This window comes from Panthera tigris, chromosome D1 (genome assembly GCF_018350195.1).
Source record: "Panthera tigris isolate Pti1 chromosome D1, P.tigris_Pti1_mat1.1, whole genome shotgun sequence".
Lineage (NCBI taxonomy): Eukaryota > Metazoa > Chordata > Mammalia > Carnivora > Felidae > Panthera > Panthera tigris.
This window is the reverse complement of record NC_056669.1, coordinates 9,922,504-9,940,433: the sequence shown is the minus strand read 5'-3', so window position 1 is coordinate 9,940,433 and position 17,930 is coordinate 9,922,504. Positions and strand designations below refer to the sequence as shown.

Here is a 17,930-nt window from a genome sequence, read left to right as displayed (position 1 = left end):
CGCTGTGTAGTGTCTTCTGCACAAGAATGGTGCGTGTAGCATATAATGCCTTCATATCTAAGTAGCCATCAAACAGAAAACAGATGAGTGTAGAGCATTTTCCCAGCACCTTGGTGGGACTAAAGGTCAGAAAATGGCCAGTTGCCTAATACTAGTTCTTTCTCAGTCCCCTCATTCTGAATTTTTGTTTAAAGGTGACTATCAAGAGGTTATGGTATTATGTCAAGTGACCGACCAGGGCCATGAATCAGTTGTACACCAGTCTTGAAGTGCTGTGAGTACACTTTGTGTCTCAGTGAACTTGCAGATCATGATAGGGATCTTTGGAGGTTGCAACTGGGAATATATCTATTTATTGAGTGTCAAGGGTCTGTTGGACATGCCTGCTGGAAATAAAGTTTCATTCAGTAAATCTTACATTAACAGAGACCTGGAGAGGTTACTTGACCTTTTGCATTAATGTTTTCTTTGCTAATATGGATGCCCTCTACATGTCAGTTGTGCTGGAACATCCCATGGGCCATCATAGCTTCTGCCCTCCCCCACCCTCCTACTATAGGCTCCTGCTTTGTAGAGACCAATCTGATGTCTTTAGGACTGAATTGTTTGGGAAGAGAAGAGGAAAAAAAAAGCTTTGTATTACTTTTGATAATTGCTTTTTCTTTTAGAAGATGAATATTGCCTGAAGTGAGGGAAGTGAGAGTAGATGCTCACATTTAAGAGGCAGGGCATAGTCATTCTTTCACCCACAGAAGAGGATTTACTGAGTTCTTTCTGTGGTACCATCCTAAAAACTGGAGACTGAGCACTTAGATGAAGTTCTGCCTTCAAGAGACTGGTGTTCTAGTGGAGTATGGCACCCAGCACATAACTCCTGTGTCCATCTCTCTTATTGGGAAAAGAGATAAATGTCTACTCCGCAGTACTGACTAAACATTAGTGTCCCTCAACCCATTTCCTACTTAAGAGTATCAAAGAACTGTCACATTTAAAAAAAATATTTATTTTTGAGAGAGAGACAGAGTGTGAGTGGGGTACGGGCAGAGAGACAGGGAGACAGTCTGAAGCAGGCTCCAGGCTCTGTGCTGTCAGCCCAGAGCCAGACGCAGGGCTCGACCTCACAAACTGTGAGATCATGACCTGAGCCAAAGTCAGATGCTTAACCAACTGAGCCACCCAGGTGCCCCAGAACTGTTACATTTTTGATGCATACCAGCTTTTTGATAAGCTCTTAAATTGCTTGATATGGGACTGTAGGTTGAGGGTGGCTAAAATTAAACCTTGATGGGATTCTGAGATCTCTTCAGAACTAGAGATAGCTGTGAACGGCCCACTCTACTGCAGAAAATCAGTCACTGAAATATGAACTGAGTGCAGGAGAGCAAGAGATGGAGACCAAGAGAGGAAGCCAGCTTTAAAAAAGAACTGGTGATGTATTTAGACTATAGGTTCACGGGGATATTGATGTTTGGATGGATGGATGGATAGATAAAAATAAAAGAGAAAATCTGAGGACTAGGACGTTTTGTTTTTAACGTGAAAAATTGACCCAGCATTTCATTTATGCCTTTTGAACTGTCAGGCAGTCTTCCATTGACGTCAGCAAGGGCAGATTGAAATCTCCATGGCAGAGCGTGGCCTGGCCCTGATAAATAGGGCTGGTAATTGAGTTAGAAAACATTCTGAGCTGTCAGCTAATTATGCTATTCAGGCAATTGCTTTGTCCACGTCTATTTCATCCTTGAATTGGTTGAGTGACTTTCTCACTGGGAGAGGGGAAGTCGGCTTCCATGACTGAGGCACGTATTTTGTGTCTCCCTAAATTATGCTTCCTGTGCTTCCCTAGGGCAATACTTTGGCGTTTCACATCATTACAGACATTGTTGTAGGAGTTTTGATAGACATTAGTTTTGTTCTCATTTGTATTTCAGTCTGATCTTTGTTTCCAGGTCTGTGAGTGTACACGCACACATTATTCCAGTGCTCAACTGCTCTTTTCTTTCACAAAGGCAAATAACCAATTTGATTTCCCTTTTTCCAGCAACACTAAAACAGTTCAAAATGACCCAGTCGTGCTTAACATATTAAAACTGTTGATGGTAAGAAATTTAGAACAGCAGCTATAGTGTTAGAAGTGAAGAATTCAAGCCAACTTGTCTTTGAGTGTAAAAAAAAAAAAAATCATTATACACATACAGAGGTGTGTAGATTGACTGTTTATTCATCTTCTAGAAGATAGTAGTGGCTGTAGATATGAAAGGTAGACAGTGCTCTTAAAGACTACAAGCAGATTCTGCAGGAGAAAAGAAGATTCATCTTCTAATAAGGTTTTTTTTCCCCCAATACCAATCTCTGATGATAGATTCTTCTTAGCTTCTACTTATATAGAGTCACCATCTTTTATATAGTTTTGTGTTTCAGGCTTAACTAGAAAGGCCTTCTTACTTCTTGAACACGTGATAGAATTTGATGCTGAATTTCTTAGGATTGTACCCTGATGAAGCATGGCACAATCAGATGCTTTGTGGATCTCTTGATGTTTCCAAGTCAGACCCATGTTTGGCCTTGGCAACATGGTTATTGCAAACCACACAGATGATTGGAGTTTAAATTCCCTGTTGAGAGTAGCAATCTTTTGTCCACTATTGTTTTTCTAACCCATTGTTTGACATGGTGCTCAGTCACTGGTGGCTGAACCGAACTGAAGTCAGGTCTCATTTGTATAAAATCCCTGTGTCACTCTCTTCTTTCTATCTTGCTGCCTCCCTGCTTTCCATTCATCCATCCATTCAACATTTTTTCTTCAGCACTTACTATATGCCAGACACTGTACTGTTGGTAAATAAAACAGACTTGGTCCCAGAAATCTTTGGTGGAGGGTGTGGAGGATAGAAAACAAACAAGTTAGCCAACAAATAAATGTATAATTAAAAATTGTGAGGAGTGTAATAAACAAATAAGGTACGCTGAAAGAGATTAACTGATAGAAATGGAAACCTAGGGTTTCCTAGGATGGTTTCAAGACCTGTTGAGGAGGGTGTCAAGTTGGCGGAAGAGCATGGAAGTTCTTGGCTTTTCTTATCCCTGAAATGCAGCTAGATCAGCATCAAACCATTTTGCACACCTAGAAAATAGATCTGAAGGTTAACAACAATCTGCATAACTTGAGCCAAAGAACTCAGCAGGTATGCAGTGTGGAGAGGTGAGAGGGTGAGAGAGAAGCCGTGGAGGGTAGGGAATGGTATTTGTGGACAGAGGACAGAGAAAGGGGAAGGGGGAGAGTACAGGAAAAACAGTCCCCTGAAAGCTGGAGAGAAAGTCGAAGCACCCATAAGTGCCTGAACAAGAAAGGGAGAAAGGAGGAAGGAGAGGGTTTCAATATCATTAGGACTCTATACAGGACAGAGCAGCATTGGGAATCCCACAGCCCAATACCTGGCTGTCCCCTGGTGAGAAGAGCAAATCCCCAGGAGCAGGCAGCGAGGTCTGAGGGCTCTGTGAGCCACACGGAGGGAAGCGGTTCCCCTGCTACCCTGCAAGGAGGGCATTTGGCACGGTCTCACCACAGGCAAAGGTCCCAGTGGACCTCAGAGAATACAATTGTGGTATTGAAACAAAAAACACAAGGGTGTGGTGAAACCTGATGCAGGTTGTGTGTTTACCAGAATCCCTGAAATGCTGCTGCTACGCACAAACTTATTCTGGGGCAAACCAGCATCCAGCCACAACCTCTGAGTGTCTATAGCAGCGTGATTGTAGGAATGTTCCCAGGGGCAACCTGGCATCTGGCCATTTCTTGGTGAGACTCTCCCCTAGAGGGTTGGAGAGGGTCTAAGCCGCAGGGCCCTCAGAAGTGAGGGGTTTGGAAACAGCCCCATCTGAGATAAAATTCATGAGGGCACTGCTGCCTGGAAGGCTAATGGCTTGGACATGGACACTATAGAAGCAGGGAGTTGCCAGAAGCTGGAAACAAATGAGGGGTGCTTGATTGCTAGCCAGGTAGAGCACAGAGTTCTGATGCTAGAGACTGGTAAGCTGGGTGATGCCATTTTCACCTCTCCCACGCATGTGCATACGTGGGCACATGTGCCACACTGAGCCACCCCAGTAAGCTAAGTAGCACCACCTAGTGGAGAATGGAGCTACTACACCAAGCCCTGCCCAACTGTACCAAGCAAGCCCTAGAGGACCACCACAAGTCCCTCTGCCTGCTTAGGGTACAGAATATAAAGTGCTTCATAGTTTGACTTCTAGGGGAATCTGGATGTAATTTCATTCAGATTTCATTCTTTTCACTGGTCCATATGTTGTGTGTGTGTGTGTGTGTGTGTGTGTGTGTGTGTGTGTGTGTTCGTTCTTGGATACAGAAAGAGAAAACATTTTTATTTTCCATTTTTATATAAATTTTAAAAAAATTTTACTATTTTTTGCAGATTTATTTTTTATTCTATTTTACCTTCTCCAATTCATTTAATTCTATTTTATTGTATACATATTCTTAATTTTTAAACAATTTTTACTTTTTTTTTCTTTTCTTTCCTTTTTTCCTCTATGCAATCAAGCTTCTTTCAATACCCAGACCAAACTATACCTAGGAGCTAGTTTCTTTCATTTGATTTTTTGGTGGTGTTTTTAATCTTTTTAATTTTTATGCTTTTTCTTCCTCCAAAATGACAAAATGAAGGAATTCACCCCAAAAGAAAGAACAGAAAGAAATGACAGCCAGGGACTTAACATGAGTAGAAGCAAGATGTCTGAATTAGAATTTAGAACCACGATGGTAAGCATCCTAGCTGGGGTTGAAAAAAGCATAGAATCCCTTTCTGCAGAGATAAGAGGTGAAGTCTAGTCAGGACGAAATTAAAAAATGCTATCACTGAGATGCACTTGGAATGCCACAGCAGCAATGATGGATGAAGCAGAGCAGTGAGTCAGTGATAATAGAAGACAAAGTTATGGAGAATAATGAAGCTGAAAAAAAGGGGAAGTAAGGTAAAAGAGCACGATACAAGAATTAACTCAGTGACTCACTAAAAAGGAATAATATCCGAATCATTTGAGTCCCAGAAAATGGGGAGAAAAAGTGGTAGAAGGTTTTTTATGTGAGCAAATCATAGCAGAAAACTTTCCTAACCTGAGGAAAGACACAGACATCAAAATCCAAGAAGCACAGAGAGCTCCCATTAGATTCAACAAAAACCAATAATCAACAAGGCATATCTTAGTCAAATTCACAAAATACACAAAGAATTACACAAGGGAAAAAAAGTCCTTAACCTGTATGGGAAGACAGATCAGGTTCACAGGAGACCTATCCACAGAAACTTGGCAGGCCTGAAAGGAGTGGTAGGATATATTCAATGTGCTAAATTGGAAAAATATGCAGCCATTATTCTTTATCCAGCAAGGCCGTCATTCAAAATAGAAGGAGAGATAGTTTCCTAGACAAACAAAAAGTACAGGAATTTGTGATGACTAAACCAGCCCTGCAAGAAATTTTAAGGGGATTCTCTGAGAGGAGAAAAGATGAGACAAAACAAACAAAAAAAAGACTAAAAGCAACAAACACTAGAAAGGACCAGAGAACACCACCAGAAATTCCAGCTTTACAGGCAACACAATGGCAATAAATTCAGATCTTTTGGTACTCACTCTAAATGTCAATGGTCTCAATGCTTCAATCAAAAGACATAGGTTAACAGAATGGATAAGAAAACAAGATCTATTTGCTCTTTAGAAGAGACCCATTTTAGACCTAGAGTCATGTTCAGATTGAAAGTAAGGGAATGGAGAACCATCTATCGTGCTAATGGTCACCAAAAGAAAGCCAGAGTAGCCATACTGATATCAGACTAGATTTTAAAATAAAGACTGTTAAAAGAGATGAAGGACATTATATCATAATTAAGAGGTCTACCCACCAAGAAGATCTAACAGTTGTAAACACTTATGCTCCCAACGTGGAAGACCCAAATATAAAAATCAATCACAAACATAAACTCAATGATAATAATACCATAATAGTACGGGACTTTAACACCTCACTTAGAGCAATGGACAGATCATCTAAACAGAAAATCAAGGAAACAGTGGCTTTCAATGACACACTGGACCAGATGGACTTAACAGTTGTATTGAGAATATTTTATCCTAAAGCAACAGAATACATATTCTTTTCAAGTTCACATGGAACATCCTCCAGAATAGATCACATACTGGGTCAAATCAGCTCTCAACAAATTCAAAAAGATCAGGATCATACCGGGCATATTTTCAGACCACAGTGTCATGAAACTCGAAATCAACCACAAGAAAACATTTGGAAAGACAACAAATACTTAGAGGTTAAAAAATCCTACTGAAGAAAATGAGTTAACCAAGAAATTAAAAAGGAAATTAAAAAGTATATGGAAGGCAATGAAAGTAACACAACAGCCCAAAACCTCTGGGATCCAGCAAAGGCGGTCATAAGAGGGAAGTATATAGCTGTACAGGTCTTTCTTAAGAAGGAAGAAAGGTCTACACCTTAAAGAGCTGGAGAAAGAAGAGCAAATAAATCCCTAAACCAGTAGAAGACTGGCAATAATAAAGATTATGGCAAAAATCAATGCTTTGGGGGGGAAAAAAAGAACAGATCAGTGAAACCAGGAGCCGGTTCTTGGAAAGAACTAACAAAATTGATAACCCCCTAGCCAGTTTGGAAAGAAAAAGGACCCAAATAAATAATAATAGAGGAGAGAGCACAACCAACACAGCAGAAATACAATAATAAGAGGATATTATGAGCAATTATATGCCAATAAATTGGGAAATCTGGAAGAAATGGACAAATGCCTAGAAACATATACACTACCAAAACTGAACCAGGAAGAAGTTGAGAATTTGAACAGACCCATAACCAATAAAGAAATTGAATTAGTAATAAAAAATCTCCCCCAAAAAACCAGAGTCCAGGGCCAGATGGCTTTCCAGGGGAGTTGTACCAAACATTTAAACAAGAGTTAACTCCTGTTCTTTTGAAGCTGTTCCAAAAAATAGAAATGGAAGGAAAACTTTCAGACTCTGTCTAGGAGACCTGCATTACCTTGATTCCAAAACCAGACAAAGACCCCACTAAAAAGGAGAGCTATAGACCCAATTTTCCTGATGAACATGGATGTAAAAATTCTCAATGAGATACTAACCAACTGGATTTAATAATGCATTAAAAGAATTATTCACCATGATCAAGTGGGATTTATACCTGGAATGCAGGGCTGGTTCAATATCCGCAAATCAATCAATGTGATACATCACATTAATAAAAGAAAGGACGGGGCGCCTGGGTGGCTCAGTCGGTTGGGCATCTGACTTCGGCTCAGGTCATGATCTCGCGGTCCGTGGGTTCGACCCCCGCGTCAGGCTCTGTGCTGACAGCTCAGAGCCTGGAGCCTCTTTCAGATGGTGTGTCTCCCTCTCTCTCTGACCTTCCTCCATTCATGCTCTGTCTCTCTCTGTCTCCAAAATGAATAAACGTTAAAAAAAATTTTAATAAAAGAAAGGACAAGAACTACATGATCCTCTCAATAGATGTGGAGAAAGCATTTGACAGCATCATTTCTTGACAAAAATCCGCAAGAAAGGAGGGATAGAAGGATCATACCTCAAGATTATAAAAGCCAGATAAAAAAGACCTGCCACTAATAACATCCTCAATGGGGAAAAAATGGAGAGCTTTCCCCCTAAGGTCAGGAACACGACAGGGATGTCCACTCTTGACACCGTTACTCAGCACAGTATTGGAAGTCCTAGCCTCAGCAATCAGACAATACAAAGAAATAAAAAGTATCCAAATCGGCAAGGAGGAAGTCAAACTTTCACTTTTCACAGGTGACATGATATTCTATATGGAAACCCCAAAAGATTCCATCAAAAAACTTCTAGAACTGATCCATGAATTCAGCAAAGTCACAGGACATAAAAACAATGCACAGAAATCGGTTATATGTCTACACACCAGTAATGAAGCAGCAGAAAAACAAATCAAGGAATTGATCCCATTTACATTTGTGACAAAAACCATAAATACCTACGAATAACCCTAACCAAAGAGGTGAAAAACCTATACACTGAAAACTATAGAAAGCTTATGAAAGAAATTGAAGAACACACACACACACACAAAATGGAAAAACATTCCATGCTCATGGATTGAAAGAACAAATATTGTTAAAATGTTGATACTACCCAAAGCATTCTACATATTCAATGCAATCCCTATGAAAATAACATGAGCATTCTTCAGAGAGCTAGAACAAACAATCTTAAAATTTGTGTGGAACCAGAAAAGACCCCAGATAGCCAAAGCAATCCTGAAAAAGGAAACCAAAGTTGGAGGCATCACAATTCCAGACTTCAAGATGTACTACAAAGCTGTAGTCATCAAGATAGTATGGTATTGGCATAAAAACAGACTCTTACATCAATGGACCAGAATAGAGAACTCTTAAATGGACATGTAAACGTATGGCCAAGTAATGTTTGACAAAGGAAATAATATGCAATGGAATGAAGACAGTCTCTTCAGCAAATGGTGTTGGGAAAACTGGACAGCGACATTCAGAAGAATGAACCTGGACAACTTTCTTACACCATACACAAAAACTCAAAATGGATGAAAGACCTAAATGTAAGACAGGAAGCCATCAAAATTCTAGAGGAGGAAGCAGGCACAAACCTCTTTGACCTTGGCTGCAGCAACTTCTTACTCAACATGTCTCCAGAGGCAAGGGAAACAAAAGCAAAAATGAACTATTGGGACCTCATCAAGATGATCAACTTTTGCACGGTGAAGGAACCAATCAGCAAAACTAAAAGGCAACCAATGGAATGGAAGAAGATATTTGAAAATGACATAAAGAACTTATCAAACTCAACACCCAAAAAACAAGTAATCCAGTGAAGAAATGGGCAAAAGACATGAATAGACACTTTTCTAAAGAAGACATCCAGATGGCTAACAGACACATGAAAAAAGGGTAAACATCACTCATCATAGAAATACAGATCAAAAACCACAATGAGATACCACCTCACACCAGTCATAATGGCTAAAATTAACAACTCAGGCAATGAAGATGTTGGCGAGGATGCGGAGAAAGAGGCACCCTTTTGCTTTGCCAGTGGGAATGCAAACTGGTGTGGCCACTCTGTAAAAGCAGTATGGAGATTTCTCAAAAAATTAAAAATAGAACTACCCTGTGACCCAGCAATTGCACTACTAGGTATTTATCCAAAGGGTACAGGTGTGCTGTTTCAAAGGGGCCATGCACCCCAGTGTTTATAGTAGAGCTACTGACAATAACCAAAGTATGGAAAGAGCCCAAAAGTCTATCAACAGATTGAATGGATAAAAAAGATGTTGTGTATATAAATATACAATGAAGTATTACTCATCAATCAAATAGAATGAAATCTTCCCATTTGCAACAACGTGGATGGAACTAGAGTGTGTTATGTTAAGTGAAGTTAGACAAATATGATTCACTCCTGTGGAATTTAAGATAGAAAACAGATGAACAGAAAGGAAGGGAGGCAAAAATAATATAAAAACATGGAGGTGACAAAACATAAGAGACTCTTAAATACAGAGAACAAACTGAGGATTGCTGGATGGATTGTGGGTTTGGGAGATGGGCTAAATGGGCAAGGAGCATTAAGGAGGACACTGGTTGGGATGAGCACTGAGTGTTATACATAAGGTGTGAAAGACTGGATTCTCCTGAAATTATTGCACTGTATGCTAACTAACTTGATGTAAATTAAAAAAAAAAAAAAAAAAAAAAATATATATATATATATATATAAATAAATAAATAAATAAAAAAGAGAGCTCTCAAAGGTTGCCTCTAAGATGAGGAATGAAAATTGAGTTGGACTTAATCATGAGAAGAAGAGGGTGGAAGAGTGTTCGAGGGAGAGGAAGGAACGCATGTGAAGGCTATAGGGTAGGGAGAGACGGAGAGGCGGCTGGCATGGTGGGAGTGTAGTGGGTGAGGAGGGAAATGTGCAAGGTGAGGTGGGGCAAGTAAGTGAGGGCTAGATCTCCTGGGCCTTTGTAGACCATGAGAAAGAGTTTGGATTTTATTCAAGCCATTTTCTGGCTGGTGCTGAGTGGACAGAGCATTTAACCTAAAAGAGCTGTAGATTTGGTTATGAAAGGGCAAGTTGCCTTTCTGTTTAGTATATCTTGGAAATGTTGGATGGGTGAAATGAATTAAGATACAGTAAGTGTGTATCCATACCCATGCAATCCATACCCATGCAATCCTCAGTGTTTGTCCTCGCTTCTCACTGTGTCTATTATCACTTTGAACTTTGGTATCACCTTTTTTTGTTTAGGAAATGCTGTGCCATGGTTACGTATCATTTATATTGTTTCTTCCATGTAGATCACTAGCTCTTTGAGAACAGAAACTTTGGTGTGCTCAGGGACAGTACCCAAAGCCCTAGACATAGTAAGCACATAGGATTTTTTTTGTTTGTTAAGGATTTGATATTTATTTTAAAAATCCGTCTACTGGTTTTTAAAAACTAGTATATGTAGTATGTTTCGCCTACTGTTGTATATGTTGTAAAGTTTCTGTTGTAACAAATGGAAAACAAAGTAGGTTGTTAAAAAAGCAGTATGGCATAAAGTATAAGATAAAACCCTTTTCATAGGGACTGCATAGTTTTTTGTTTTAATATGGTTAAAATTGCCTTTCCAAGTGGCTTTGCAGGTTTCACTTTGACAGTATCTATTTCCTAAATCCTCACCGGTATTTGATTATTTGATGCTACTAGACTTTTTGATTCACGCAAACCTGATTATTGACAAATTGTGCCTAAATTTACATTTCCCTCATTACCGGTAAAATTGAATATTACTTTCTATATATAGTTAGCCATTTATGTTTCTTTTCTTTGTTCATATTCTTGGTCATTTTTCCTCACGGAGTCATTTATCCTTGACTGCAGGAATGCTTTACATACTCTAGCTACTAATCCTCTCAGATGTATTACAAACATTTTGTCCCAATCTCCTTTATCTTTTTACCTTTTCTCAATGCCTTTTGCATTCAACAGTCATGTACAGTGGCCCTTCTTCTATTTCAGGGCAGTCAGTGTTTTTGGTGATGTCCCACTTATGGCCCAAGATCTCTTTTAGAATTTCTGGGCATGACCTATCAGCACACCAAGAAAAATACTCCATCACCGTGTACTGTCTTGGCTCAATAGACACTTTTAATTTTTTACATTTTTTAGTTTATTTTATAAATAGCTTATATAAATAAGAGTAAGAGGATAGATAAATTCTTCATTTAAAATCTTAATAATTTAAATGTAGCGACCCTGACACTTGGTTCCAGGTTCTCCTCATTTGGAATAGATGGACCTAGATAGATACACACCTGAAATGGATGTCTCTGCGTGAACCTGGAATATATCCATCTTGTAAATACTGGTTCCCGACTTTAAATCTACCTCCAGTAGGTTCTAACTTAGTACTCCTGGTTCTTCTCACTCTTGCATCATCAAAACGTTAACACTAGAATTTTTTAAATCTTTAATGGGTCATAATTTTGTTAAAGAGAGTATAGCTATGTTCTTGGCTCCATAATTCAGACATTTTCATTCTTGAATTTATTAAACGTCAAATGATCCATTGAATTTGCACGTTTGTTTCTCATCTATACTTTCCAGTCACCTTTGTATACTAACCTGTCTTCGGCATTTGTCCATTTATGAGCTGTATCAAGTAAAATTTGGACCCCGGCACAAAAGTTGAAAGAATCTCATCCTGCACCCTTTTAGCATAACAGGATGGTCCAGCAGGTTTTCGTTGCAAAATATTGAATAAGTCCTTCCTGTGGAATGACTAAGTGAATGAGAGTCCCTTGTTTTCTTTTTGTTCTGAGAGATCTATTGCTCACTCATCAGTTCTTGAGTTTGAGAAGATTCCTCCTTAGATACTGTATAGTATGTTGTCATCTGAAGACTCAAGAGACTCAAGTTTTACTTAGGGTCAGTGTCCCCATCCACGATAGCATTGCAGGTGCTGCTGCCCTTTGTCTCTTTGTGTCCATCTTCTGATTTGTCTAATGATTGTGACATGTCTCCCTCTGTCTGTTGTCTTCTTATTGCCCTTATGGACAGAAAATTTTAAGATTCTCAATTCTCATCCGTGTTCAATGAAAGCTAAAAGCAGACTACCAAGATGGCGTCTCAGGTCTTTCTACCCCATTGAAAGATGATACAATAATTTGGGTAATGCAGTGAGAAAATTGCAGGGTGATGCAATAGTGATTATTTTTGTATCATCCTTTTTGGTGATTTCATCATTTTCCTTTGTCTTACTCGTTTAAAAAAAAAAAGTTGCAAATAACATGAGATAGAGGGGGAAAAAAAAAAACCCCTACCAAGATCCTATAATACAGCTTAAATTTATCAAAGGTTGCAGTGGACCCGTATGTAATTACAAGGTAGAATTAGTTTTATTCTATTTTTAAAAATAAGTATAATTTCTCTTTGTTCTTAGGAAGACTCTAAAACAAAATCATGAAATAACAGCCTTCCCACGTAGTAAGGAATTGTTCAGAAAAGAAAATGAAAAACTCAAAGTGGGCCCAGCAGCCCTAATGTTCTCCTGGAGCCTGAAGGACTGAGCTGGCCGGAAATACACGTGGACTGTGCTCACAGAGCTCTTAGTGCAGAGTCCACTGGAACGGAAATGACACTTAATTAGTCTTAGCGTGTCTTTACTACACTTAAGCTCACAGGAGTTTGCTTATGGCTTTCTGTTCTGACCTTCCCCCTATCTGTGCAGCATGGGCAGAAAGAATAAACTAGCTGCTTTCTGACAGAGGTGGGTGCCCCCCCACTCCTGTTCGTTCTGTTAGCAGGCCCGCTTTATCTCGGGTGTCTCTCTTCTAAGCCTCTTTTCTATCAAAGCCCTCGAACTGTTAGCTGTTGAAGTCAAGCACGTCTCTGTTGAGCACCGAGCACTGCCAGCGTCCCATTTGGGGAGAATCTACGAGGTGTGTATGCCAAGCACGATATCATTGTGTGCAGGCACTGCGGGAGTCTGCCAAACCCAGGGGCAGGCTGCCAGTACAAATGCCACGTTGACATGACATTTACAAGTTTAGAGTCTGGAAGAGGACTGCCAGCGGAGCACTCTTCAGCTGCCTCATTTAGGGTGGCGGTAACTGGGCCAACTTTTGATTTTCAGACTCCAGAAGCATAGTCAAGAAGTAAGACTTCATATAGAATTTGAAACTATCACTGCCACATTTTCTAGGAAGTGATGAATTTGGTCAGCCCGTTTCTGGGATGTGGGATATGCCCTGGTGCAGGTTAAAAGTGCATAATCCGTAATCAGATCTGGGTCTGAGTGAGGGCTCCATCACTTACGGTGTGACCCTGAGCAAATCCGTCTGCCTGAGCCTCAGCTGCCCACTATAAAGTAGGGATGATAGCACTTTCTTCCTGGGGTAATTGGGTGGATTAAATATCTCAAGAAGTGTGAGCACTTTTTCCAGTGCTTGTCCAATAGTGAGTGCTCAGTGATGTGAGGCATTTTTCACATTCTTCAGAAGCTCGTGAGAAATTCAGGTTTGGAGCTATTTGTATGTTTTAGTCACAAGTGGGCATATTCCAGCCTGCCGGGGACACGAGCTTGTGGGGACACTCCCTCTCTGACTCAGGCATTGCCGGCACACTGTGCACAGGAAGCCCAGCACGTAGTTTTCTTTCTCTCTCTAGGGAAACTTAGAACTGGAATCAGAATCATTTGGGCATTTGGCGGAAGGCCGAAACCATTTGGGTGTTAAGAATTTATTCCAGTAATAGCAGTCCTTTGATTGACCTGGAGCTTTTCTATGGCGTATTCTCTGCAAAGGGAAGGCCTCGGGCTGTTCTGAAGGATATTCTGTGGCTTATTAGGGGCACTGTCTTTTCAGTGTTGGTAACAAGGTACTTGGTCTTGATTAAGTCTGTTTTCATGATCTAGTAGTTAAAGGACAGGTTTTTCTTTGCTACATATACAGGATATGATCCTCACCACCCTGTTTAGTTAACTTCTGTTCATCATTTTCAACACTGCTAGTAAATTATCTCAAACGATAGAATTCTTTTTTCTTCTTTCTTGTTTTTCAGATCTTCAAAGTTGCTGCGGGCATTCTATGTCCCCTTCCTGTCAGATCAGTATACAGCGTATGCAAACTACACCATCCTCAAACCCCGGAAAGCAAAGCAAATCAGGAAGAAAAGTGGAGGTTAGCAACACGCCTGTGACCCCAAAGGACGACCATCCTGTTAACTAGTGATTGCACTGACAGGACGCCCTCCACATCATCATTTGTAACGTTTGTAATAAAGGCTGTCTGACACAGGATTCTAGAATCTGGGTGCTTTGGGCTGGTCAAAGTAATTCCCATTCACGTCTTGCTGTGTCTCTGTTCTGCATGTGAACTTTTTGCAGCTAGGCAGGAAAAGGCCTTAACGTCTGGTAGGTATGTTGCTCTACATCTTACTGTTTTTCTTCTGTTCGATATTTACTAGACCGGAGAAGAGCAGAGCCACCTTACAGGAAGAATTGAAAATCCTTGAACTGGATGGCTGCATTAAACTCTCTCCCATACTTTGGCCTGGCATCTGAGAACTAGCAAGCCTCTTTTGGGCCACACAGGCTTCTCCACCAAAGCTGTTTGGCAGCTCTTAGCAGACCTTACTCAAGTCCTAGTGCTGAAAATGAGCACAGCCTAATTGCCAACCTACATGTCCTTTTCACCTTGTGCAGGACTAAGCTTCTCTAAAGCACTTCACAGGACGAGGACCCTGTCCTGGAGATATCTCAGGAAAAAGGCAACCATTTGAGGAACTGTAACCTAATTTCATTATGTAGGATGCCTCTTATTCTCAGTTTATTTCCTATACAACAAACTGTGTTAAGTTTTCGCATGCTGTTTCTTGAATTCCAGACTTTTCTGTATAAAAGCATCAGCAGAGTAGACCATAACTGTATAGGACATATTTGGGGAAAATTAATTTGATCACTTGGTAGGTAGGTTTGGATGACCTCACATTTTTAAGAAATGTATTTTGAGGCTATTGATGAATTCCCACCCCCCCCTTTTTTAAAGAACCCTAGTGGAAAAGGCCACTGTATATTTACAGCACGTATTTTTGAGTCTTATCTATTGCAAAGCACATTCTGCATGGGGCACTTCTAGTCAAATAGGCAATGATAAGGACTTAATTAAAGTGTAATGAGTATATACTGTTACTTTACATACAGTATTTCACTGTTTACAAAGTACTTTCACATGATCTCGTTTGGTCCTCACGGTCACAGTGTGAGGCAGACAAGACAAGTGGTTTGGTCCCCATTTTATAGATGATGAAACAGGCTTTGGGGGGTGGTGGGGAAGGGCAAGTGGCTTGCCCAAGGCCACAGTAAGTAACAGAGCTGGGACTAGAACGTGGGTTCCTGAACTTCTTACCTAAAGCTCTTCCATACTTCCTCTCTTGACTCTGAAGACATTGGAAGACAGAGCGATGGTGTTGGCTAGAGACCTGACTGATAATGTAACTTTCTATTTTAAGGAAGAATTTTCTCTGTGTTTCTTTGAGTTCTTCAGAGCCTCCATTCTGCCTGTGGGTTAGACCATCACAGCAGTGCCCCGTGGTACGGCCCAGCCTGTGTCTGGAAAGTTGTGCTCATGTTTGGAAGTCCTGCTCTTTTGCAGCCACACAGAATCTCCTATCAGTTTCGTTTCTACATAATCAATCTGGGGTCATATTATAGGTGCCTTATTTCTGTAAAGGTAATTATCTAGTAATCTGCAGAGAGGATGAAGAGATTTTTCAGAGCTTTCATCTTTCATTCTTCAAAGAGAAGGGCTTTTCAACAGGAACTGATCCCAAGAGAAGAGAAAGGAAGTCATAGGGAAAGAAATGGCTAGTCAACGTACAAAAAGTCTCCTCCTTGTCGGGATCCCTCTCATGGAATTTCCAGACTGAGGTTGAAGCGCTGGAGAGGAAATAGGTCTAGACAGTACAGAACAGTAACTGCAGAGTGAAGATAAATTGGGGTTCCACTTGCTGCTTTAAAGATTTCTGGTATTTAATTCTCCATACTTGGTTACTGCTTTCCAAGGCGAATATTGGCACATGTGTTCTGACTACAGGGTAGAGAATTTGCAGTGAAATGTCTTGCCACACCTGCAGTAACCATGTGCTGTCTTTCACACTGGCTAAAGCCTTCTACTTTTTGCAGGAAAATAAGAGTCCCATAATGGAGGTCCATGGTGAGTAGCTTTTTTCCTAATCAAAGTGATACATTGATGGTCTCTTTTCTCACCTTGCATGTTTAAAAAAAAAAAAAAATCCTTCTGAGTGAGGACTTACTGTAATAGAGCACAAAAAAAGGTCATGATTGATCAAGGGATTCCTTGGGGATATCTGCTCCTATCCCTTTTAAAACCTGGTTTTGGTTTCCTCTGTTCTAGGTACATCTTTAGTGAGAGCACAATACATTGTGGAACACTGTGCCAAATGCTGTGGGTAAGGGACGTAAAAACCAATGTTGTTCATTTTGAAAATTAGTATTTTTCATGTGATGTTATATAAACACATTTTTGAAAAGTCTCCATCTCAGCAATACAGGGAAGCCAGCTTTGCCTGGGAAAAAGAGTTTCAAAACACCTGGTCAGACAAGTATTTCTCCTCCAGAGGATCTGTGTTTAGCATGAGCTAACTGCTCTGCTCACTTTAAGGATAAAGTATCTGAGGTACTTGTCTTTTCACAGATTGTTGTGTATTGAGAAATATGGAGGACTTTGTTTATTATTCGTAATAAACTTTGATTATGGAGCTAAATGAGGGAGTAGGTGTACTTGACCATTTCAGGGCTTTCTGATCTCTAAATTTTATTTATTTATTTTTTAGTAATCTGTATGTGGGTCTCGAACTCCCAGCCCCAGCACCAAGAGTCACATGGTCTTCCCACTGAGCCAGCCAGGCACTCCCCCGACCTCTTGATCTTAAGCAGCCTTATCTGAACCCCAGATCTTACAACACTGAGTCCCATTACTGAACCAGACAGTGTGTTAGGCATCTATTATCAAAGTGTACCTGGCACCTGAGGGCTGTCATCTGATAAAACAGAAGACTAGTCATTTTAATCTCTTGGGATAATCACAGAAAATGGGAGCCCATACTCTTTATTATTGAATTCAAGTTTAGAAACATTGTTTTAAATCAGGGTGGTTCTTGATCTCAACCATTTACTTGGGACATTTTTGCTGGTTTGGAGTTCTGGGAAAGAACCTTAAAAACTCATGTGGTTTTGTAGCATTATTACATCTGGAGTGACTGTTGGGTCAAAACACTAGTGGCAATCCTTTATTGTGTTTTTGCATTTCGTGGGATTTGAAATAAGAATTCACTGTGATTATGCTGTCTTCTAGCCAGTGTCAGGCACCTCTGCTTTAATTTGGTTATTTTTTTCCGAGGAGGGAAAAGAGACACAATTTAAACTTTGCCTCCACAGCCTATTAAAGCTCATGTGTCAATTCATTCTTATGTTACTACATTAAATGCCTTGAGTAAATGGATAGATGGACGTATGCTCAGCTTTATTCTTTTGCAACAGTAAGATGAGATTTCAGATGCCCTCTGGTGTTTTGGTAAATCTAAATGAATGTTGCCTTTAATTTTTCCAGCACATACATTACCATGTAATTCATGCTGCACATGAAATCAGGAAGCAGTACAGTGTTGATGCAAGAGTCTTGTCCAGTTCATTTGTCTTCCTGATCCCTGTACTTTATTCCACGTGTCACTATTTATATCACGTACGTGTGTTTTCTGTAAAAGAAAAAGTTAAATAAATCTTGGCAATTTGA

The 17,930-nt window shown here is 40.1% G+C and overlaps 1 protein-coding gene across 3 annotated transcripts in view; it reads left to right on the top strand.

Moving 5' to 3' along the window:
• The window catches only part of ALG9 (ALG9 alpha-1,2-mannosyltransferase), a 105,480-nt gene extending 87,550 nt beyond the window's left edge, over positions 1–17,930 (top strand). For 2 of the 3 annotated variants that reach the window (XM_042957339.1, XM_042957343.1), the window contains 2 exons: positions 14,179–14,297; positions 16,533–17,930. In XM_042957339.1, the coding sequence (XP_042813273.1) occupies positions 14,179–14,297; positions 16,533–16,591 (178 nt within the window). In that variant the 3' untranslated portion in view covers positions 16,592–17,930. Of the gene's footprint in view, positions 1–14,178; positions 14,298–14,583; positions 16,293–16,532 lie in introns of those variants that run through there. The other variant, XM_042957340.1, reaches the window with a different exon arrangement.